General features: G+C 39.5%; 1 protein-coding gene across 3 annotated transcripts in view; it reads left to right on the top strand.

Moving 5' to 3' along the window:
* Nucleotides 1–22664, top strand: part of LIFR (LIF receptor subunit alpha) — a 53665-nt gene extending 31001 nt beyond the window's left edge. For all 3 annotated transcript variants that reach the window (XM_058864986.1, XM_058864985.1, XM_058864987.1), the window contains 11 exons: nucleotides 1468–1613; nucleotides 4110–4275; nucleotides 4428–4498; nucleotides 4903–5116; nucleotides 8393–8572; nucleotides 10184–10285; nucleotides 11805–11972; nucleotides 12600–12761; nucleotides 13817–13910; nucleotides 14456–14534; nucleotides 15214–22664. In XM_058864986.1, coding sequence (XP_058720969.1) covers nucleotides 1468–1613; nucleotides 4110–4275; nucleotides 4428–4498; nucleotides 4903–5116; nucleotides 8393–8572; nucleotides 10184–10285; nucleotides 11805–11972; nucleotides 12600–12761; nucleotides 13817–13910; nucleotides 14456–14534; nucleotides 15214–15852 — 2021 coding nt within the window. In that variant the 3' untranslated portion in view covers nucleotides 15853–22664. The remainder of the gene's footprint in view (nucleotides 1–1467; nucleotides 1614–4109; nucleotides 4276–4427; nucleotides 4499–4902; nucleotides 5117–8392; nucleotides 8573–10183; nucleotides 10286–11804; nucleotides 11973–12599; nucleotides 12762–13816; nucleotides 13911–14455; nucleotides 14535–15213) is intronic.
* The last annotated feature ends 1298 nt before the right edge of the window (nucleotides 22665–23962 follow it).

Raw genomic sequence — 23962 nt, forward strand, 5'->3', positions numbered from 1 at the left:
TGTGAGGCAATGAAGAACTGTACAGGGAGATGCCAGTTCTCAACAGCAGACTAAAGTCTGTGTGATAAACACTAACAGTGTGATAAAGGCTAATACGGGATCTAATAATTAGCCAGCTGCTGTTTATCATGGAATCCCAGAGTGGCTGGTGTTGGAAGAGACCTTAAGGATCATTTAGTTCCAAGACAGCACACACAGCCCCCATGCCCCACCTCCTGCCATGGGCAGGGGTGCCACACGCTTGGTCAGGTTGCTCAGGGACCTCTCTAATCTTGCCTTGAGCACTTCCAGTGATGAGGCATCTACAGCTTCTCTGGGCAAGTTTATGTTTTGTTTCATATTCTATTACATATCAACAATTAAAATTTAGGTGTAGCTTTATGAACCAGTTATAGCTGTATGTAAATGATCCTGTATTTCAGTGTCTGCTTATAGGGCAAATTATTACACAGTTTTACAGCAGCAGGATTTGGGGCATAAAAAAAAATAACATGAAAAGACAGAAGGTAATAGCAAGACTATTGTGTGCTGTTGGTAATAGCCATGATTATCTGCTGTCAGGGTTTGGAGAAAGAAATAACTTCTCTCATTAGACCTTCAGTTTAAAAAGGGAAAGAAAGATGACCACCTCTCTAACACTTCCTTTGCCACCCTTTTGTCCTCCACAATCATAGCTGAGGTTTCAGGTTGCAGTATGTAACCAATACATTCTGTTCTCCACAAAACTGAATTAAATATGAGGATAGTGCATATTTTTTTGTCCAGATCTCAGTTCAGCTAGCCTGAGATTAGAATTGTAAGAGTAAATTGAAGAGTTGAGAAAAGCATAATTTGTTAATTATAAACTGGGCTATTTCACATCCAGGTGATATGCTGGTGTTTCTTATTTGTTTCCTTTTCTTTCTTTCTTGTATTGTCCGCTTAATCCCAAAACAGTACATACTTCTGTAAGGTATCTGGACCAAATCTAACAGTAGATTTTCTTTTCTCTGATAGCTGTGAATGTTAGTGTTGAATATTATTGAAAAATTCTGTGAAGGGAGTTTTGGGGTGGGGTCGTTTAGGAATCCTCCTTTGTCCTGGTCTGCAGATTTTAAGTCCTAACTAAAAAACTTCACAGAAATTGAACAAAGTTAAGTAAATTCATCCATCACTTGTCATCTGAAATAGTTGGTGTTTCACTTTTTTTATAATATCAGTAAGAGGAAAAATGTTCTTCTGTGTCTCAGCTCCTTATCATGTGTGCAGTATACTCAGTCTTAAGTAAATCAGTTTCCATGTTTGATAGCTGAGAAGAGAGTCAGGAATGAGATGGCTTGCAGGTGCTTTCCCAGCACCAGTTTTCCCAGTCGCTGATTGAAACAGTTATCCATCTGATTCCCTCTGATCTTCTAAAATAATATTTTTCTGAAGTAAAGTAAATGTGTTTTTTTATTATAACTGAAGGATTTTTATTTCTTTTTTAAGTTCATCCAAAAACCCCAGAAAAGGTAACTGTTACTGGGAACAACTCTACAAGTATCCAACTCCGTTGGTTTATAAATGGCAGCTTTGCTGAGATCAGGCTTCTGTGTCAAATTGAAATTAGCAGTAGTCACTTTGAGAGAAAACTGGTAAGTGTTGCTTTTAAAAGATAATTTGTTTGGAACAAATGCTGATCTTTTTCACTGAACTAATCACATATCAAATTCTTTTCTCACTAACAGCTTCATTCTAGTGATCTTATTAAATTGTTAATGTAGTAATCAGTAGAAGTTCTTTTACTAAAATCAGAAAAAATCCTGCTCATCTCTTTTATTGCCTGGGTTGGTTGGTTGGTTGGTTGGTTGGTTGGTTGGTTGGTTGGTTGGGTTTTTTTTGTTTTGAACACTAAAGAGAAGTCAAATTACACATCATGTTATTTGGTACTTGAAAGGGGTGCATAGTGCTTTGTGCTGATCTTTTAGGTAACAGTCCCTGTGCTTTTTCCTTCCTAGTGCAAGCTGTATTAGCACACTCTTGTGTTAATAGGATGCATTGCTGCCCTGCAGACTTCCACACTGACCGTTTCAGATCTTGAAGTCTGCAGCTGAATTTCTCCCTTTATTTTTTTCCCCTCAGAGAATAGCTCATTTGTTTGCTGTCAGCAGTTGACACACATGTGGCCACAATAGGCAGCTGCTAAACCTACTCATACATCAGTGATGTAGAAGCAGGATAGGAAGGATTCTCCTGTGGGATATATCAGTAGGTAAACTCCAGCAAGGACCTCTGCAGCATTATAGAAGATGGTATTTCTGGGTGGAGTTCCAATTTTCAGCTTTTCAGGTTAGGCTTCCAGCTTCTACCTGGTGCTTTGCATCAGGGACTGGAGCGTGTTTACTCTGCTGACTGTTGGACACCAGCATCAGAAACTGAATATAGGTGATGTGAATGTATCCTCATCTGTATTGCCTGATATAGTGTGGGGTGACCTTCTCACTGGGGAAGCCTAATGAGAAGTGCATTTTCAGCTGGCCTGATATTTACCCCCAGTTTCTTTGTGCATACGTATCTCTGATCATTTCAAGTAGGCATGTGCCTGCCTGAATTTTCAGGTAGGTCTTGGTGCACAGAGCCTGAATTTTTAATTTGAGTACATTAACCTCAGAGGCTTGTTTTTGTGATGCCTGTTTGATTTTTAGCAGTATTCTGTTACCCTTTGCACTTGGCAGCTTGGCACAGCTGTTGAGCACAGCCTTGAATAACGTAAAGCAAGCCACAGAAATGCTGCAGCTAAAACTGAAGATAATCATTATGTACATGCCTCCAAAATAATACGGTGCATGCTCTGGAAGAGTATTTTTAAAATACTTTCAAAGCACTTAATGAGTGCAGAAGCCTTAGGCTTTTATATTTTCTCTGTAATAACATGTGTTAAGTAATACCAGAGATTAGGTACTACAAAAGGAGGTTAGATAGTTTTGGAATATGCAGCTCAAAACCTGGAGCATGCACTCATTTGTGAACCCTGCTACTGCATCAGTCATCATCTGGGATAGTGGTAGAGGGTCAGGACTTAATACTTCCACAGCAGTTTGATTCCCTTCACCTGTATCAGAGCTCTCACCCACAGATATTTTGTATACAGCAAACAGCTTGGCAGGAGCTTTCCTAGCTTTGTTTTATGGTCACTGGTTGCTTAATAAAAAACCTCCAGGGGTTCCCTGTCACAAAAGTAGCTGTGAAATTGTTATGGGGTTTTACATGGCATTTTGAGGATGTTTTCAGAAGCATTTCCATCCGTATGAGAGATTGTTGGCTTTTCTAGTATTTTTCAAGTTGTCATTTGGCTTTAGAAATGCACAATTAGTTTCATCTTAAAGTCACTTGGAGTCCAGTTTTTGGCAGCTGTGATGCACATGTGTTATAATTATATTCAGTAAAAAAACATTCCCAGGCTTAGGCCTTCTTTAAGTAATCATGAAAATGAAATGCTCTCTAGACTCACTGCGCTTTAAGAGTAATAGGAGACTCTAGTCCTGTCATAAGAGCTGTTGAGATCACCTGGGTAAGACCTGGATACTGTATTTTGAAGGAAAAATGAAGGCAGCAGACTGAATGATAAACATCTTGCTCAAACAGACTGTCTTTAGTGCAGTTCTGTGCGTGTATCATAGGGAAAAGACCTTTGTCCCCACAGTCTGATGTGCTTGTGTTCCATTGAAGTGTGGGTTCCAAACACCAGAGGTGCAGTCCTGGCCTGCCCCATGTGAGCAATTTTGCTGCATATGGGAGAGGGGGGATTAGGAAACAGCCACCCACTACTGTGTGCAGAGCTCATCCTGTTGAAGAATCATCTGTGTTGCCTCTTCTTTTCACCGTTCACATCTCAAAGGTGCTGCCTACTGTATGCTTCAGTTTCTGGCTATGTAGAACTTTGTGCTGGTGGATCTCTGAAATTTCATTGTTTAGGGTGACTCCATGGGACATTTTTTTTCTCACTGTTTTCTTTATAGGGCTTGACTGCAACTTTGACACTCAATATTTTTGGGGGACAAAAAACTCCACCTTTTTAGGTGTTGACTAGCAGTATAATCTAGGAGAAAAAAAATACATGTATCCTGTTAATGTCTGTAAATTTTTAACAGCACAATGTCTCCGTGCCTGGTCGGAAATCCTCAACTTACACAGCTCAGCTGAGTGCATTGCACCCTGACACCAAATACCAGTTCAGGGTGCGCTGCTCGGCTGCTGACCACTTCTGGAGATGGAGTGACTGGAGCAGGGCAGTGGAGCAGACAACATCAGAAGCCCGTAAGTTCATCTAACTCTTGCTAATAAAATGTTGAAATTGTGAAGATACATATTTTAAAATTTGTCATCTAAAAAAACCTAACTTTAAATAGATGGTAAATTGTCTACTGTGCAACTGGGGAAAAAACTACCACTCTTATTTTTTTATTTAGCTCCTGCAAGAGGACCAGATATCTGGAGAGAGAGAAGTCCTTCCGGTGAAAGTCTAATAGTCTTCTGGAAGGTAGATAATACATACAGATGTAAAATAATATGTAATGTAATTGTACAAAAAAATATTTACTTACACATTTATAAATTAGTGAAGTTTATAGTCAATAAACTAGACCGCTTTTCTTAACTTTTTATAGAACCATCCATTGAGACAAATATTTTCCCCAAATAAGAATGTTATTAAAGTTTTATAATTTAAACATTGCTTTGAGAAGCATTTCACATGAAAATTTAAATGTTTTATACATCTCAGTTGAAAATTAAAAACTTAGGAACTTTTATGTTAATTCTCAAAGTCACACTTGAGTTACTTTTTTGCCTTATACAGTCATCAGACTAGATCAAGAACAGTAGATTCTTATTGTCCTATGTATATTGCATTTTGGTTTTAATGTACTCTTTTTCTGTTCATAGCCCTTATCCCTTTCTGAAACCAATGGAAAAATAGTGTCTCATGAAGTGTCCTGCTACCTGCTAGAGACACTACTGGAGCATAAAGTAGTCTTTGAACCCTCAAACAGTACTGAGATAAAACTTGGAAAAAGTGATTGTGTAATTAGCGTTGTAGCCAGAAACCATGCGGGCTCATCTCCCCCTTCAAGGATAACAAGTGTGGAGATTCCAAGTGGTGAGTGCTCCCAGCTGAGAGTTAAACACCTTCAAAGCTTGGGGAATACCTGGGAGAGTTCATTTATTGAAACATAATGCTTTGTTTGTTTGTGTTAATTTCCCCATGCAAATCTGCTGGTTGAGGGGAAAAAAATGCTACTTTGCTTTTAGAGTAGTGTCTCACAAATTAATTGTGCTCTTTACATAAAATAAAGATGATAATGTGCAGTCTTTACAGCTATTTGCACTTTTCAGAAGCAAGAATGAGGCTTCAAGAGTATACCGGTGTAGATCCCTGGTATTTAGGGAGCTCAGTATATTTTTGTGTGTTTCTAGGACTGAGAAGTGTTACATGCTAAAGAGATTCAGAAGTTTTGGAGGTGTTGTGTGGCTTTTTAAGGCAAGAATTGTCAGTTCAATGCCTGTGAGCTCTGCAGGAGAATATTAATTGGGCTGGTTGGTTAAGTGTTGGCATCCTTGTGCTAGGGAGCCAGTGTTTGAAAAGGAGTTAGGGCTTTAGCTTCCCAATTAAAACACTGCTACTCTTGCTGAGGGCTTTGTAAAGGCAAATAGCTGAGCCGGATAATGATTTTCTGCTCCTAATACTGAGCTTGGAGAGTAGATAATATTGCAAAGCAGTTATTTAGAGTCCACTCTTCCCTGAACGCCACACAGTGCAATCTCCCAAAGCCCCAACCCTTTAGCTCCAGATCCGGCTGATGCTCTGCAGGGAGGACAGATTTATGCAGCAAGGCTCATCTCTGTTTGTTTGCCAGGAGCATTCATGAGTCTGCTTCTCCTTGCCCACCTGAAGAACAGGTGTCACATTTGGTTGTCTGTCAACTCAGGTTCTTAAAACACATGGCCCTCTCTCATAGGAAGAAGAAATGTGTTTTGACTGAAATTCACAGTGAGATGAAAAAACAAGTTTGCTTCTGTGTGAAGGAAAGCCATGTAAAATATGTTTCTTGTGCTTCTCCAAAACAAACAATCACAGAATAGGTCAGGTTGGAAGGGTCCACAGTCCAACCTCCTCACCCAAGTAGGGCCATCCCAGAGCACATGGCACAGGGTTGTGTCCAGATGATGCTTGGGTATCCCCAGTTAGGGAGACTTCATGACCTCTCGGGGCAGTCTGTTCCAGTGCTCAGTCACTGCACAGGAAAATTCTTCTTCATGTTCAAGTGGAACAGAATAGGTTCTGTCCTATTGCTCAGCACCAGTGAGCAGAGCCTGGTCCATGCTCTGACCCCTCTCTCCAAGCACTGACAGACATTAATGAGGTCTCCTCTCAGTCACCTCAAAGTTGAACAGGCTCACTCCCTCAGCCTTTCCTCAAAAGAGGAGAGTCCCTTAAGCATTTTTGTTGCCTTCCACTGGACCCATACCAGGAGCTCTGTGTCTCTCTTGTCCTGAGGAGCCCAGAACTGAGCCCAGCAGCAATACTGATACCTGGTACTATATTCTTAGTCTGCCCATTGGAGGGAAAAGTAATTGTATAGGACAGTTGATTTAAAATGCTTTTATTGCTCTCCTTCAGCAGAGAAATAGTGAGTCTCTGAGTCAAAGAGGTCTCTGTAATAGGTTTGTGGTGTAATAGATTTGGGATAGTTGATGGCAGCTAGAGCTTTGCATTCATTTATAGCTTTCTATTAGATGTCTGAGGTTCCCTTTGGTGTTACCCAACTTGTACTCATTGAAGATTTGCCTCCTGAGTTGGTATAGGAATTGAGTCACTGACTGGAGTCATAAAAGATGACTCATTCAAAGAACTGAATGACATTTCTGCCCAGACATCTTTTCTGGCTACTTCCTGTGTGCAGTCTGTAAGTGCTTTTAATGTCCATAAGAGAGCAGAGGGTATGAAGCTGGAGATCTGCTGAGGTTTTCTGACAACTGAAAACACAAACAAAGGATACACTGCCATAATTAATTTGTCACTGTCTCTGAAAAGTGCTCTGTAGAGAGTTGGGGCATGTAATCTGCCTGATCCGGACTCCCCTACTACAGTCGTGCTCTAGTGGTAGTAATATTTTCTTCTAGTCTAGGTTGCAGCTATAAATACACCAAAATGAGCAGTACTGCCCATGGTGAATTTCTAGTCATCTAGCTCAGAAAATAAGTTGGAGCGTGGTGTTTTTAAGTATTTTTTCAACAGTATGTGATTACTGTCAGTAAAAAACTTTTTTCTGTAAATAGAAAAATTAAAGGCTGCTAATTAGAAATATGATCATTTCCAGCATCATAGAAATGTAGTTTCACTGGAAGCATAGTATTTTTTCTGGGGAAAGTATCAAAGCCCTTGGAGTTGATTTGCTTTTTTTACTCATGTGTCTTTTTCTTGCCATGAGCAAGCTACAGAATAATTGTACACTTAACTGTATGTTAAGATTATTTAGAAATAGACAGTCCATTTACAGCACATCTGTGAGAGTAAAGTTTTCATAGCACAAATTCTTAAAAACTGTTCTTTGCCCTTCAGCCTCCCATACTTTATGGCTTTAATAAAATGAAATAATAGACTCAATGGGAAGCATAAATGAGAACACTGAAAAAGGAAAACTGAAGCCCTGAGATTGTTTTTGCAGATATGTCATGGGGCCACTGCTTTTGTGGTGGCCTTTGGAAACCATCCCTCAGCTCTGTGGGATCCCATCTGATGGACAGCCGTCGAGGGCAGCTGCAGGAATCAGAAGCTGTTCTCAGATCTGATCACTTCAGGGGCAGCTAAACCTTTGATAATCAGAAACAAGAAAAATAGACTAAAGGCAAAGCCTTTTTTTTTTTCTTTTCTTTCTTGTATAATTTGCCCTTGGTGTAGACTGAAGCCTCCCTAAAGTTTACCAGGGACATGAATATTGCTGTTGATTCTTCATGAAAAATGGTTGTCTGTGGTTGGGCGAGTGACAGCAAGACATTTTGAAAGGAACATAAAGCAAACCATTTGATGAAATAACAGCAGGAATTTATAGCTGGAGGCTCCTGCCAGATTGGTGTCAATTCATATTTGAACATCTGCTGTAAATCCCTACCTTGAAAAAGTGCTTTTTAAGCCAGTCCTGAGCTGCTGCATTTCTCATCATCATATTTAAGGCTGGCTGAGGGATTTGCTGCAGGCTATGTCTGATTCTGAGCACTCCAGAAAGCTCAACTGAGTGCACTGCTTCAAATTTCACAGTTCTTAGAAATGACTGCCGTTTATAAAGCCATTGTGCTGTGGCTGGAAGGCTCTTTCATCTTGGGCTATAGATAAATGTCTGCTTTTTGATGGATTTTTGTGTCATCTTTGCTGCAGACAATGTCACAACAGATCAGGCCGTGGCAATGGGGAATGGAGTTAATATTTCTTGGGATTCTTACCCCAACATGACATGTGGCTACATAGTAAAATGGTGTCATTCATCTGGGTCTGAGCCCTGTAGTGTGGACTGGCAGAAGTTTCCTTCAAATACAACAAATGCAGTGATAAAATCTGGTAAGTCAGAAATAATTTCTTTGAGTTTTTCTGGTTGAGATCCTGAGCAGCAAGTGGAATAAGAGCAGCATGAAGCTATAGGTTGCAGATTGTTTGATTGCTGTGTACTTGTGTAAATAAATGAAATTCTTCCTGGTACTGTGTTTATTTTAATTTCTTATACAGTCTTGCCAAATCCAAATATCAGTCTTGACTTAGCTTTTATCAGCCTGTGTTTATTAACTGTTTTGAAATTACCTCTTCTAGCTGTACCCCACGATTTCCTAACTCAGCCTAATGCATAATGGTTAATCTAGAGTTTGGGGTTTTATTTGGATTCTAAGCATAAACAGTGCTGCTCAGGATGGGAGAAGACTAATCCGTTGTTTTCACATGAGGCAGATTTTTTTAAGTGTGACCTCCATGTGTTGGCTTGCTGTCAGCTATTGAAATTTCCTGGAACAGGGCACATTCCAGGTCTCTAGATGCTGGTGGGCAGATCAGGGAAATGAAATTCAGCTGTGGTGGGACTATAGTAGCAGAAGAGGAAAGAGAGAACCCATTAAAGATGTGGGATTTTTTTTTTTCTCTGCTGTCTGTAAGAGTATATATTTGCCTTTTAGAGGAATTTCTAAATGCTCCATTCAAGAAAACAACTTGGAGCTGTGTATATAGGAAAGTTGAGGGGGAGTGAGACCTGGGAGGGTAGGAGCAATGTTTTTCTGTCTGTAATTACAACACTGTGTCCATGTTGTTTCCGTTTGTGCTAGCTAGAGATTGCTTTTTTTTTAAGCAGACAATAGTGTGTCTGTCCAATGATGCACTGCTTTACTCCTGAGCTCTTCACTGGGATGGTTCTTGCAGCATGTGACCCTTGTGTGAGTTATCCAGATGCTAGGGCTGGGCTCAAGCTGGCAAATACTTCTGCTCTTAGTCCTGCTAGGAGAATCTCTCAGGCTGGACCTGAACTCTTGCAAAACTCAGTTGACTTCCGTGGAGTTTCGCAGTGGTATCTTGTTTAGAAAAAGTCTTGGTAGTGTACAGCCCTGACTTGAGAAAATCCCAGAAAGTGTTAAATTATTTAGATATTATAGCAGTCAAATATCTGTGCTTCCACCAAAAGCACATGGAAATTTATGGGAAGCATAAATTTGATGATGATCTGTGTTTTTAAAGTCAGTTCAGGACTGAAGTTCATTGCTAAGTTGCTTCACTGTCACTTTTGAGAGTTTTCTGCATATCTTTTGTACTGTTGCTCCAGTAAGCCTGGTAATTTCAAGCTGCATTTGTATTTCTGGGGAGGCAGGATCTACATGGCTGCTGTGGGAGGAAAGGAAGGGGATTATTTCTGGTAACTTCTATTTGTGTTTCCCCATGGAAAGGGCAATTTATGCAATTTGAGTAGTTGTTTTTGAATCTTCTTTGTTTAGTACTTAACTTTCTCTGGGAGATAGATTTGGTTACTGCTTCTAAACCACATCTGATGGCATAGCTTTTATAGAAATTACAAGTAGGGATGGTATTTATATACTTAATAATCTTTTAATATGTATTTATATGTCTGCATCATGTGAAATCTAAAAGCATCATTCTTCTGAAATTAAATATTCTTACAGCAATTTTCTGTTGCAGCTCTGTTCAAACCTGGCGTGAGATACAACTTTTCTCTGTATGGCTGCAAATCCGTGGGTTATCAGTTGTTGAAAAACATCACTGGGTATATGAAAGAGCTGCGTAAGTGCATTTTTATAATTCAGAATCTCTGCAAAGTGAACTTAGTCTGTGTCTATTTTTAGCTCACTGTTGGCAGAAGAAGACTGAGACCAGAATCCCCATGCAGTACTACTGACTTCTGTTTATTCTCCATGTATAATTGTAACACATTTCTCCAGACACTTCCAGTTCCAAGCATATGCAATAACCCTGGGTTCTCCAGCTTGGGTGGTGACAGGGTGTCACAGCAGTTCTCAGCCATGATTTGAACTACATGGCCATGGTCCCTTCTGCGCAAGAGGAGGCAACTTTTTTGATTCATCAAGTCCAAGTAAATTTCCAAGTATATTTGGTACAGCTCAGTAAGTGTAAAAAGTATCCATAACATTTCTGTTTGAAAACACTTCTTTGATCCAAACTAGATCCTAGAGCACAAACCACTTTGAGAATTGCACTTGTATTCTGTCCCACACCAACCCTGTCAGGGTAACTGGCATTTGACCCAGTGCTGAGATCTGCTGGCCTGAGGATGAATTAGTGTCTGAATGCTTTCTATTCCCAGGTGCCTGGACATGACCTTACCCCTTAACACCACAGCTGTACTGTACTGTATTGTATTGTATTGTATTGCAATTACAGCACCCATTTCACTTTGAAGTTTAGTGTGTTGTCTGCTAAAATACTTTGCTTAGAAAACTGAGCTGCTGACATAATCTAAGTCCTTGGAAATGGTGTTGTTTATTTCGTTGCTAAGGTTGAAGGTGAGGTTAAGGCAATTTTACCAGAAACTCAATTTTCAGCCATTTGTATCTCTGCAAAAATTCTGAAAGTTTTCCCAGAAGAGTTTTCCATGTGTGTTATGAACAGATCAGAAGCTTTCAAGCTATAAAGACTTTGAGAGACTAAAAATGCACTAAACGTGCAGAAGAAATTTATTAGGAACTGAGAAATGCACAAGAGCATAAATTCATTCTTAAACTTCAGATTTGCCTTTGGACAGATAACCATTAAGAGAAAAATTAATGCCTTCCTAAACATGAGTTCAGCCCTGCTAGATCAAAGCCAAATGTCAGACTAAGCCCTGGCATTATACATGACCATATGCATTATCTGCTGTAACACTTTCAGTAGGCTTCAGGTATTGGAGTAAGGACTTGTGTAAACTGCTAAGAGTAGTTCTTTTAAGCTGAGATAGTAGGAATGTGGATTTTTTTGGTTTTAAGGCAAGCTATGATGTCACAGAGTTAAATCCTGTAAAAGATAATATGTATCCTCTGAATGTTTATACAGTCTTTTGGGGTTTGTTGCAGGAAGAAGTAACTTAGTAGCTAATACAGCATTAATTATTAACAATTAGTCCAACACAGCTGTATTTTTGTAGCACCTCCTGCTTTCACATGTACTTTATAGTGAGGGGTCTAGAGGAACAGGTTGGAAAATGCTAGATCCAGAATAAAACTGATGAAATACTTACATGGTTTCAGCACTTTATTATAAGGTAAGTTCTTACCAGTTTCTTCCTTCATAATTCTCCCTACAGCTCCAAAAACTGCACCAAATTTTATTGTTGAAGAAACTTCTTCAGATTCTATATTGGTAAAATGGGAAGACATTCCTATTGAAGAATGCCGAGGGTTTTTAAAAGGATATCTTCTTTCCTTTGCAAAAGGTGAAAAAGATGCTTTAAAGCCTAGACTTTCAGAATCAGGTATGTTAATTGCGTAGATTGCAACTTCCTTGCTTACACATTTCTTTTTTATTTTTTAATTATTTAATTTCACTTTAATAAAGAAGAATCTTTAATAATAATTCAGTTGCACTTTTATAATTGGCCCTTGACATGTGGCAAAGGCATTTAAATTAATCAGCTCCTTGTGTGATTAGCACAGTTGTTTTTTAATATAAAACAAAAGTTGGAGAAAACTGTGTCTCACTGGGGCCATAAAGCTATGCAGTGACTAAGTGGCAATGTGTCATGCTGTCCTGTGCTCAGATACCCTGGGTAGATGAGGTGGGGGGGTTACATGGCTATATTTAATAGTGTATATTCTTCCAGTGCCGGTCTTGTCAGGACTGAAGCCTGACTCACATTCGTAAGAGCACAAGCAGGGTAAGGAAATTAAGTCAATCTGCAGCAGCAGCACCACACTCCTGTGCTGTTTGGTGCTGTGTAAGCAAGCAGCATTGCTAGGGTTCTTTATTTCAGTTTTTCTTTACATGGACTGTTATTCAGGTTTCACCTGCTCACTTCAAGAAAGTTTTGCTAAGGCTGAGGTTGTCTTTTTGAATCCTTTCTTACAAAGGTATGCTTTTCTTACTGCTTCAAATCAAACAGGGAATCCAGAACTTAAAATTAACAATATCACTGACTTAACAAAGAAGTCTATGAAAATACTTGATCTTCAAGGCAAAACGAGTTACCAGCTGGAACTGCAAGCCTACACTGCTGGTGGGTTGAGCCCTCCAAACAGCCTCTATGTGGTGACAAAGGAGGACTGTAAGTTGATGGTTCCTGTTGAGATATATCCCTGTGTTTAGCACAGGTGCTGTACGACGTATATAAAGCTGAGCTTATTTTGCTGGTCTGTGGGCTTTTTTCTGGTCCTGTAAGTGGTTTGGGTCTACAGTCTTATTTTCCCCTTTATTTAGTTGTTTTTTTGTAAATGCAAAAACTGGTGCAGCTTAGAGTGAGGGAAAGATCCTTTCCTCTTACAGCTACTTCATAGTTCTTGGTAATATATGCATAAAAAATAACTTCTAACCTATTACTAAGTATAGTGGAGTCTGAACTTAGTTTTCTCAACCAGCTAGTTGATTTTGTCAGATTTCCCATGATGAAAATCTGTTAATACAGGGTGGGAAGAAAGACATTGTGGAAATAATTATCAGTTGTAAACAGATGCTTCTCTGCTTTGAATTCAGTTTTATTGATCCCTGGACAGAAGCAAACACAGAAAGACAATTACAAAAAAAAATGAAAAAGAGATTGGCTTTGGAGAAGGAGAGAACAAAAGTATTTTCTATGAAGGACTAAAGACTGGGGTGCAATTAAAATACATGAAAAATCAGTCTTGAGGCATTTAATATCAATGGAAGAAGTCACTGGGGGTGTGTTGCAGCCATAGCCCAGGGACTGGAAGCATTGTAAAACATATAAAAGACAATGCTGTTTATGCAATTAGTTGTTGGCTTAGAAGAGCCATTAGCAGAAACTTGGCCAGCTCAGGTAGCATGAAAGTGCAATGCCAGTGCTTAGTGAGAACAGAATCACTTTAGCAGTGAGTCTTGTGCTGCACATGAAGCCTTCTGTAATTAAACAATCAGAGAGAAATATCTGCTAATTCCTGTAGTTATCACTGAATCTCTTTATGGATGGACTTTTGCCCTTCCAGCAAAGGGGAAGGTTGATTGTGTAGGTCACTGCTGGCAGACCACTGCATTAGCTGAGTTTAATGGAATGGTCTTTAATTGGGGGGAATGTTAGAAAAGGCGTAAAACTTGCTGGTAACATTGTGTATATATTTTCTGTCTTTTCTTTTTCTTATCCCCCAGCTGTAGGATTAATCATTGCAATTCTCATCCCTGTGGCAGTGGTGGTGCTGCTTGGAGTGTTGGCCAGCATTTTCTGCTACCGAAAGAGGGAATGGTAAATGCCTGCCTTGGGTTCTCATCTTTTCCTGGAAGTGTTTGCTTCAGTGCTAGGGTTTTCCATGATTTTTAGTAATTCTTTGTTTTCTCTAAATACTCAAAGATGTTAGTGGGCTTTGTTTAAAGGTAGATGGCAAAAACACATGGTAGAAGGTGAGGGATAAACTGAGTTGGAGAGAGGTCAGAGGGAGAAATACAAAAAGTTTTTGCAGGAGCCTGTCTTCCAATGAGCACCATTTATAAATAGTTCCAAATGGAAATAAGCTGGCAGCATACTGTAATTTGTGTGCCCTCTACAAACAAAGGTAGACATACTATCTTCAACTTTCAGTAAATGTGGCATATTAAATTCCCAACTTAAAAAACCAAAAATGGTTGCTGTTTTTTTCCATCATATTCAGTGAAAGTTCAACACACTAAATCTTTGCACCAGATGTTTTCAGTATTCTGAGTTAAAGGGAAGTGTCCTGACTCCTTTTGTGTATTCACAATCTGATTCAGGCCTTGCTGTCTTTATAATAGTTTATTCTTTTCTCTTTAAAGGATTAAGGAAACATTTTATCCAGAAATCCCAAATCCTGAAAACAGTAAGGCGCTGCAGTTTCAGAGGAACATCTGCGAGGTAACCCTTATTTTAAATCTTGTATTTTAAGTTTCTAAAAGACAAAACAAGTTAAAGAATTTTTTGCAAACTTCGACTCATCTGTTCCATTTGTAGAAGAAACTCTGTGACAGAAGGAAGCAAAACAATTTATTGAGTAACTTCCATCAGGTGCTATCTAGAGCTCTGTTTTTGTTAATGTAGTTACTTGCAATGTTTAAACTAGGAAAGGACTGCTGCATTTCTCTTCTTCCAGCTAATGAGAAGTGTCTGATACAATATGGGAGTAACACACCCAGCTTTGTCAAAGTGTTTAAAGCAGAAAATATGGAGATCTGCCATATCCGTACTATCTACCTCTCTGTCTACCTCCTGGTAGATACATTAGTTGGAAATGGGCATAATAGTTAAACAGCTTTCAGGAATGGGTTATACAAAGATGAGATATGGGGAGAGTTCTCCAACACTTACTGCAAGATCTCAAGTCTCTTTAATTTGCATAAGATACTTCTAACATTAACAGGAATGTGAGCCAGAAAATGATAAACTTTTTTATTTTTTTTTGATGTATTGTACTAGTGGCTATGGGAAGAGTACAGTCCACAAGCCATCAAACTGCTGTAATTTGGGCAAGTTGTTGCTTTCAGGTTTTCCAGGTCTTTTAGTTTAGTGTCTCTTCCTTTTGTTTTTCTCATCTCAGGGGAATAAGACACTTAAAACACTGGAAATGAACCCGTGCACCCCCAACAGTGTTGAAGTGGTGGAAACACAGTCTACAGCTCCAAAGATTGAAGACACAGAGATGATGTCCCCAGCAGCAGAGACCACTGTGCCTGAAGATGGCTCTGACTCAGAAATGGAGAACCACGTTGTTGTGTCCTACTGCCCCCCTATCATTGAAGAGGAGATCTCAAATCCCCCTACAGATGAACCTGGGGGGTCATCTCAGGTGGTTTACATTGACATCCAGTCAATGTATCAGCCTCAAATTAAACCAGATGGGGAGCCAGAAATCGACATAGTGACTACAGCAGGTTATAAGCCCCAAATGCAGCTGTCTATCAGTGCTCTGAAAACAGAGGGTCATTCACCTGTGGAGGAAGAATTGGATAAAACTGCAGGTTATAGACCTCAAGCAAACACAAATGCCTGGAACATGGGCACTCCAGACTCTCCTGGATCAGCTGAAAGCAACAATGAAAATGCATCTTTTGGGAGCCCATGTTCAATTAATTCCCGACAGTTTCTTCTTCCCCCAAAAGATGATGAAGACTCTCCTAAACCCATTAACACAGGGTGGTCCTTCACACACTTCTTTCAGAACAAACCAAATGATTAACAGCAAGTCCTCATTGCATGTGAACCTGCCTTCTGAATAAGCTTTTATTCCTGATGTAAAGAAAGGAAGAAGGAAAGTGCAAAAGGCATAAATTATTCTTGGAGACAGTCAGCAGAAGTTCTAGTGAGCTGAGTGTTACCATGTTTAAGTTAGTCAAAGTGTTAATATTCCATTGTAATAGAGGCTCAGAGGCCAAAATTATAACAATTTAGTTATTACTCTAGTAAAATATATTGGATGTAAGGGGTTTTGATTTTACAGCCCCTGATAATTATAGTCGAAGAACTCTGCCTACCTTCACATAGTGCTCCAAGATTAACATGGTCTCATGCAATTTATAACTTGGAAAGATTGCTTTGCTTTGTTGTAGTTGTTCCCAATCATGCAGACTCAAATGATGCAGCACCAACAGGTTTCCTTACTGAAGGTTTAATTTATAGCAAATCTCAGCCTAAGACATGGAAACAATGTGGTGGGAAACTGGTGAAATCTTTTACCTAGTTATAAACTAAGAACAAATGAGAGTGCTATTTTTTTTTTCTTCTCCTGTATGGAAGGTTATTATCACTGTTTAACACTTACAAAGCAATGGCCATTCAAATCTGTTGCTTTTTAACTAGACACTAATTTCTGTACCTACTGTACAATGTTTATTAAGTGCTTGACTCAGGGGTACAAACTTGGGGAAAAAAGTGTAACACTGATTGAAACCTCAACAAGAACTGCATAAAGTTTAAAACTTCCTTTTTTAAAAAAAAACTTAGAATGCTCTATATTTTTTCTATTTTTTGGTTAAAGAGTTAACCTTTCCTAATGTATTGCACTAATACATTTTGTATTTCATAGCTTCTGCTCCAGATCTGCTTTGAAGTGGTACAGTAGTCCATTCACCTTCAGTGTTCAGCAGTCTTTGCACTATGCAGTAATGTAAACCAAGGGGAAATCTCTGTCTACTCACCTTAGCTGCTGATGCAGTTTGGCACATTAAATTAGATGTAACAGGACTAGCTCCTTGAGAAGAAATTGCTCTTTGGATGCTCTTGTTGTATTAGCTTTGTATTACCTGCTGCCTTAGGTGATCTTATGTGTCTACCCAACAGGACCTTTTTTACAAATCCTACCTGGGAGTACAAGGTAGGATTTCTCTAGTGGCAGGGAGAAACCCAGGGGGGTTTTAGTGCCGCTAATTCTACCTCTCCTTTACCAGACATGTGATGCAAAGAAATTTTAAATTATGTAGATTTGTGTGCTTAAAGGAGTGTTTAGAACAATCATCTTTTAAAATGCTTGTTTTCACATGTGCATCTCTAGACAACTGTAACTGTAACATTTCACTGTAAATTTCAGGCTGTGGCATATATGAATTTCACTAGCTCACAGGAGAAACTCGCGAGAAACTTGTTTCTTGCTGTTGAACAGTGGGAGGCATCAGATGTTGAAAGAGCTTGATCAAAAAGGGTCTCCATAAAGTTCTAACCATTTTTTTTTAATCTCCATTTCCTTAACTACTTTGTGTTTTGTTTGGGGTTTGGTTTTGGGGTTTTTTTTGCATTTTTTAGTTGTTTTTTTAATAAATACGACATGGGAATGGTTTTCTAAACAAAACAGGTAAGGAGACTGAATTGGCTAGGCTGCTAGCTGTAAAAGTGTGAGAGTAGACTGGGAGGATGACTTATCTTCACAGACATTTGGTCTCCAAACCACATGATCTGAGCATGAAAATAAAACCAAGAGCATAAGGTTAAACCTAATCACAGCAATGGATTGTTCGTTTCAGAGGCTGGCATGTCTCTGCCATCTCCATAAAGTGAAAGTGTGGAGGTATTTCAGAGCTGACAAAAAGGCAAAGCATTAAATAGTTCTCGTAATAGGTAACAACTTCCTATGTGTGCCTCCTGTAAGAGTGAACTGTGAAGTGAAAAACAGATTAGTCTGCAGGCGTGGCCCAGTGCAAAGTGTCTCTGCAAAAACAGAAAGTGCACATAGAATTCATCTGTTGAGTCTTTGAATTAGCAGGGCTGTGTGTGAAAAGACAGGCAGTGCAAAGAGCCGGGGGCTGTTTGTGACCAGGCATCATGACAAGGGAAGTGTCATAGCCTGTTACTTAGAGCATTAAACTAACTCATGAAAGGAAGCAGTTAAGCCCTTTGTGGTTGATAGTTGGGAGGAGGCTAAATCCTAATAGTAACAACTGTTTTTCATAATTATTCCTTTTTAGAATATTTCTTTTCACTCGTGTAGATTTGGCTTAATGTGTCCATCTCCTGAGATGAATTTTAGCTTGTGCTGCTATATGCTTTTAACTGAAGGCAGGTGATGTCATGGACAGTGTGTATGGGTAGTGGTTTGGGTTTTTTTTAACAGGGCAATTTCTCAGTGCAGAGGAGCAATCAGTATTGTATGGTGATCCAAGTGAAAAAAAAACCCTCTGTAGCAGAACAGCTGACCATGAAGAATAACTGTGCTTTTCATATGGCTGTATACATATGTATACATATACATATGTATATTGCAAAAAAACAAAATCAATGCAGTTTGAGAGTACTAGCAATTTTTAATTTTTAGACTGGAAATCAGGACAGCTGCAGAGAGCACACAGAGCTCACAGGAAGCAGTTTAGGACCATTCTCAGTGTTCACATGGTGAATCACTTACACATAAGCATTGCATTCTCAGGTTTCCCAGTGTGCTTCTCCTCCTATTCAGTAAAGACAGCAACATTTTTAATTGCTTCGTTTCTTAGTGATTAGGTAAGGAAAAGCTCCACAAATGCATGTTCTGCCTTGATGTTATAAACTCTTACCTAATTATTCATCTCTTTTTTTTTTTTTTTTTTTTTTAAATTCTTGACTATATACCCTGTGTTCTGACTTTCAGGGTGCAGGTCAGAAAGGTCTTGTTCACAGCAGTGGCTTCAATAACAGAAGAGTGGGTCAGATGTGGGAGAGAAAGTCTTGTGCAGTATCTGTAGCATCATTGTTGCTTAATGCTGATGAGCCAGTAAGCAGTTGTCATTCCAGCACTTGAAAGTTCAGCTGCTTCACCTCTGTGGTTTCCTTTGAGCTGGTTCAGTACTGCCTTTCAAATGCCTGTCTCAGATGTTCAGCAGTGAATTCAGATGTGTAGGGAGAGGTGGTATGCTAATGTGATCAGCCACCGCTAGGTGCGTGGAGCAGTAGGGATGAGTGACAAGGATTGTAAGGGTACAGACTTGCTTTCTGAGCCCAAGTGCCATGTTAAACCAGTGAAGCTTCTTTTGGAATGTCTTTGAACCAAATACCATTTCAAAGCATGGTGCTCTTTCATAGCCTCTAAATGCTTTGATAACAATTGTAAGCTTCAGAGGGGATCAGATTCTTTGTACTAGTGCCTTCTAACTTCCTGATGAGCCTCTTTGGAGAATTTTTTTTCTGGAAAATATCTTAGGAATCCTAAAGTTTAAACTGCATTTCCTTACCATCATTTTGTGAAAGTTCTTATCCTTTATTGAACATTTATTTTTACTTCTTTTGGCTTTTTACTTCATTTTTTAGAAGAGTAGAAAGTGCAGCTTTAAAAAAAAAAAAAATCAAAAAAGAACCAAACAAAAAGCAAAACCCAACAACTTCCAGAAGGGATATGGTCAGAAGGGATTGTGTCCAAGTCACTGTCATGCCTAACTCAGTGCTTCAGTCCTCCAGGATCAGTGTTCAGTGATGTAGGGTATTAATGCCAAGCAGTTGCTTTCTGAAGAAAGTTGTTGGTTCTGCTGCTTTTTATTTTTGAGCCATGCCTGTCATATGTGACAATTTAAGTTTTGTAATGGATTTTTGTACTGTTCACTGTATATGTGAAACATCAGTCACATTTAATGTATCATTGTGCACTCTCCTTTTTGAGACATTATTTTTTTTTGTTTCTCTGACATGCATGAGATCTGGGATCTCAGGCTTGTGTGTTGGGTTTTGGGATGGTAGATCTGCATGTGATATACCTCACAGAACTACTAGTTAATATATCAACAAAACAGTAAGCTAATATTACAGGCAGGCAGTGAATTACCTCCCCTGTTATGCAGTGGCTGTATAGGCAGACCTAGAACCTGGTAAATGACATTTGCTCTCTTTATTGTCTCTAGTTGCTGCTTTAATGGGTAAACCATTTCCAAAGGGAGCCAGACACTGTGTTTTTTGTCATGGCACAAGTGGCAGATGTGCCATGTTTCTTCATCTTTGGTTTATGTGGGGGACCAGAACTTCCCGTTGCTAGGAATGTGGCAGCAGCACACTGCTGCTGACCTCGAGCTTTAGGCTGCTCTGAACAGGCATTTTCAAGCCACCTTTTTTGTTGCTGTTGATAGGTTTAGCTGGATAAAGCTTAGTGCTGCAGTGTTTCCTGTGATCATACCCTCCAGGACACTCAGTTGAACATGAATAGGAGCAAAAATGAAAGCAGCTGGGTGCACTGGGGAGAGAAGGTGTTTAGACATCACTCTGAAAAGGCAATGATAAATTGTGTGCTCTATTTTAAAATAAATACTGCTTTGTAAATAGAGTACTTGTATCCCTACAAGTAGATAGAAATATAGTAAAAGAATTTGAAATATATTAAAGAAATGTAACATTTAGAGAATGAGATTGCTAACAAGGCTCTGTGTACCATAAATGTATGACAAGCTTCCCATGTAAATAGCATCTTCTCTTCTGCCCAGATTTTGATGAAGACTTCAGTGAAAATGACATTTAATATTTTATAACACCAAGTCCTAGCCCTTTATGCACACATGTGCTTGCATCATCGTGTGCCTAGGTGCATATGGCAGAGGATGTCGGCTTGCAATTGCCAAAGTGACTTTTTTTGGAGTCCTGTACATGAATATATACCTTCTGAGACAGCTTTGTCTAGAGGAGGCACCTGCCATCTTGTGCTTCTCCCAACACACTTTGCAACACTTGCGGTGCTGTGCATAAAGGGGTGCCCTGCATGGCCGATGCTCAAAGATGCTGTTGGCAGTTCACAGTATTTGTTGTTTTTTTCCCTTGCCTTTTCCTTAGCCAGCCTAGAAACACAGTCCCAGACCCCAAATGCTAGACAAGGATTCAGAAATGTTGGAGTGTTTAATTCCCTGTTCAAGACTGTCTTAGATATCTCATTAGGAGCTGGAAAACAGTTTCTTCCACCAGTTTTCTTTCCCTTCCCCCATTTATATAACTCTGGATTTTCCCCAGTGTTTCTAAAATAGGCCAGTGTTTGTTTCTTTTTTGCTTGTTATGCAAACAAACTTCAGATGATACTGGCAGGATATCTGAAACTTTTTAAGTTGTCCCAGGATGTGTGACAATGCTTCTCCCCCACAAAAACATCTATTAGTTCCTTCTGCTTTTACAAGTGGAAAAAAGATACCTCCAGAGGGCTTTTGGGTTTTGGAGGCCAGGGGCTCATCATCCCCACACAGGTGAGCTGGTCTGATGAGCTGGCAGAGTGTTTCATGAGAGGATGGGGTTAATCCCTCTCCATTCTCACCCTCTTCTTGCAACAGCACTGTCCAGTGCACGTTGTGGTGCACCAACGCAGATTAAATCCTTGCTTTTCAATGTGATACCTAAGAAAATCTCTAGGACAGTCCTAAATCTGCATTTTGACTGAAAGCAAGTTTCAGTGGAGGTGTATGCACAACCTCGACTAGAAGGCTCAATACCTTTGCAACTCACTTGGTCTCACATTGTACAAAAGGTAGTGAGTAAAACTAACCCAGGAACAAAGCAAAATGTGAAATTTTCTCATTTTCATTACTTGGGTCAAGAAAAATCTAAAAATAAACAGCTCAAGCAGGGCAAAGTAAAATAGAAAGGTCACACTCTTTAGTAGTAATACAATGAATCCTTAAATATCACTCTGTCATTGTTTTCCCAATGTGGCTCAAAAATGGCTTTGGATGAACAACATTTTACGTTTGATAGCATGTCAAAAGTTTGTAAAGCTGGGGATAAAAAAAAGAGAAGACAACTGAATCAACTCCTGTCTGAAATCCTACTTGAAGGTAACAGTAATTTGAACTTTGAGCCTGTTGTGGCGCACAAAACATCAGAACTGGTGGAATCATACAGGTCACCTGAAAAAAACCACACAACAATGTACTATAATGCTGTAACTTTAAAACATATACTGTGAACAGGTTCAATGTTTTTTTAGCTCTTTTTATACCATATTTTTTACAGCATAAATAATTTGCTTAGAGATATTTTTTATGTTCTGTTTTTATGAAGATTTTAATGGACTTTTGTTTAATACTAGTGAAAATATTATTTGCCAATTTGACATAGTCATCTGTAGATGTTAATTCTGAAAATAAATCAATAGACTGAGATGAAAAAAATAGTCTTCATAACACACTAAATCTAGTAAGTCATTCAACATATTTTTGTTGCTGAATGATATTGAAATTTTCCAGCTTCCAAATCTGCTATTGAAAAATTACTTCTTTCACAATTTCAGCAAAATCATCACAAGGCACTTTAATGAAGCGGTAGCATGCCAAGTAAAATACTGATTCAACAAAGTGTATCAATATGAAAAATTATCAGCTAAGCAGTTAAACAAATGCATGCTTAAAAAAGGAAGCATGGGATCATGTTGGGGATATAATATTTCAGTGTGGCAATTGACATTTAAAACTAACACTAAGATGCAACTTTGCATACATTTTAAATCTAGTTGGCTTGCTTGTTGTAACTCCTGTTGTATTGCTTGGGTGTCTAAAAGTAAGCATGTGTTTAACAATTTTGCCATAGTATTGCCATGAAATTTAATAAATATATTTTCTTACACTCTTACATGTCTTCATATTTTTGCTTTCCTATTTGTTTTTTTAAGTAAGAGTTAAATTCTGCTTGTGTTCCAGTACAAACAGACTTCCTTGAATTTTGTGCCAGAGTAAATAACCACAGGATCTAGCAATCACAGCCGTGGCTTCCTGATAGGCAGAGTGGGTAATAACATAGTCCCGGAGCGGCTTCTCTTCTGCACACCAGACCCCAGCATGTCCAAGGCCCACTGAAGCCCTCCTGTTCTTGCCATATGATGCAATGATAGGAAAAAGTCCAGGTCACTTACCCGTGTCCTCCTTGGCTCGTGGCTGTAACAGAGCTGGGGGTTGATATTTGATCCCCCTGCGTGCCTGGGCTGAGAGTGGTCAGACATCAGCTGCACAGACTGCACAGGGGACATCCCCTGTGCCAGCATGAAGGGCACAGGGGCAGGATGAAGGGGCCCAGGCTGTGCACTGCAGGGTTGGTTTGGGGGGCACAGGACATTTTCTCAGCATTTTTTAGTGGAATTGAGTTCACCAGTAATATACCATAATAAATAATATGGTAGTTGTAACATGGGCCTTATGTTTGAGGCTGTTTATGTTTTGTTATTTGGTGTCTTAGTGACCACCAAAGAATTTTATGGCTCATCTAACCAACAGTGCCTTGGGAATGACACCTGAACTTAGCAATATGTATAATCACAGGTGCTACAGCACATCACGTGAAACCATCATGGCATGGTGGCATTGTGCTCTCTCCATCTCATTGGAGGCATCCTTGAAAGTCAGAGTCAATTCCTTGCCTCACAATAGATTGCTGCAGCTTGATGTGACAGCAGCTAGGCAGGGTATAGGAGCTCCTCAGCACTGGGGAGGTGTGGGGTTAAGGTCTTTTAGTGGGACTGAGAAGCACTGCCCTGAAAAGACTGAAACTTAGAGCTGCGGAAATGAGGAAAGGCTTAACTGTTCCAAAAGTGAAACCCACGGCTGCCCTCTCCAGCCCTGCTACTGACCTGGTCAGAGCAGCGACCAGGGAATGGCTCCAGACTCACTCCATCATCTGTGTCTCAGGTCTAAAATAGGATGATGGCTTTGCAATATCTTCTGAAGATACTGCAAGTGTTCAGATATAGCTCATTCAATCCTTGGCAGTACGAGGCTAATCCAGTTGGGCTGGATATTTAACACAGCTCCTGGGCAGCTGGAATAGGTAGAGATACAAACATCATGGAGATACTTGCATAACAGCAGCAGCATGAAGGCAGGAAGGTTTTTTGCAGGGACCATGAACTGTCCCATATGTCACCATTACAATGAGGG

Source organism: Poecile atricapillus, chromosome Z (genome assembly GCF_030490865.1).
Source record: "Poecile atricapillus isolate bPoeAtr1 chromosome Z, bPoeAtr1.hap1, whole genome shotgun sequence".
Classification (NCBI taxonomy): domain Eukaryota; kingdom Metazoa; phylum Chordata; class Aves; order Passeriformes; family Paridae; genus Poecile; species Poecile atricapillus.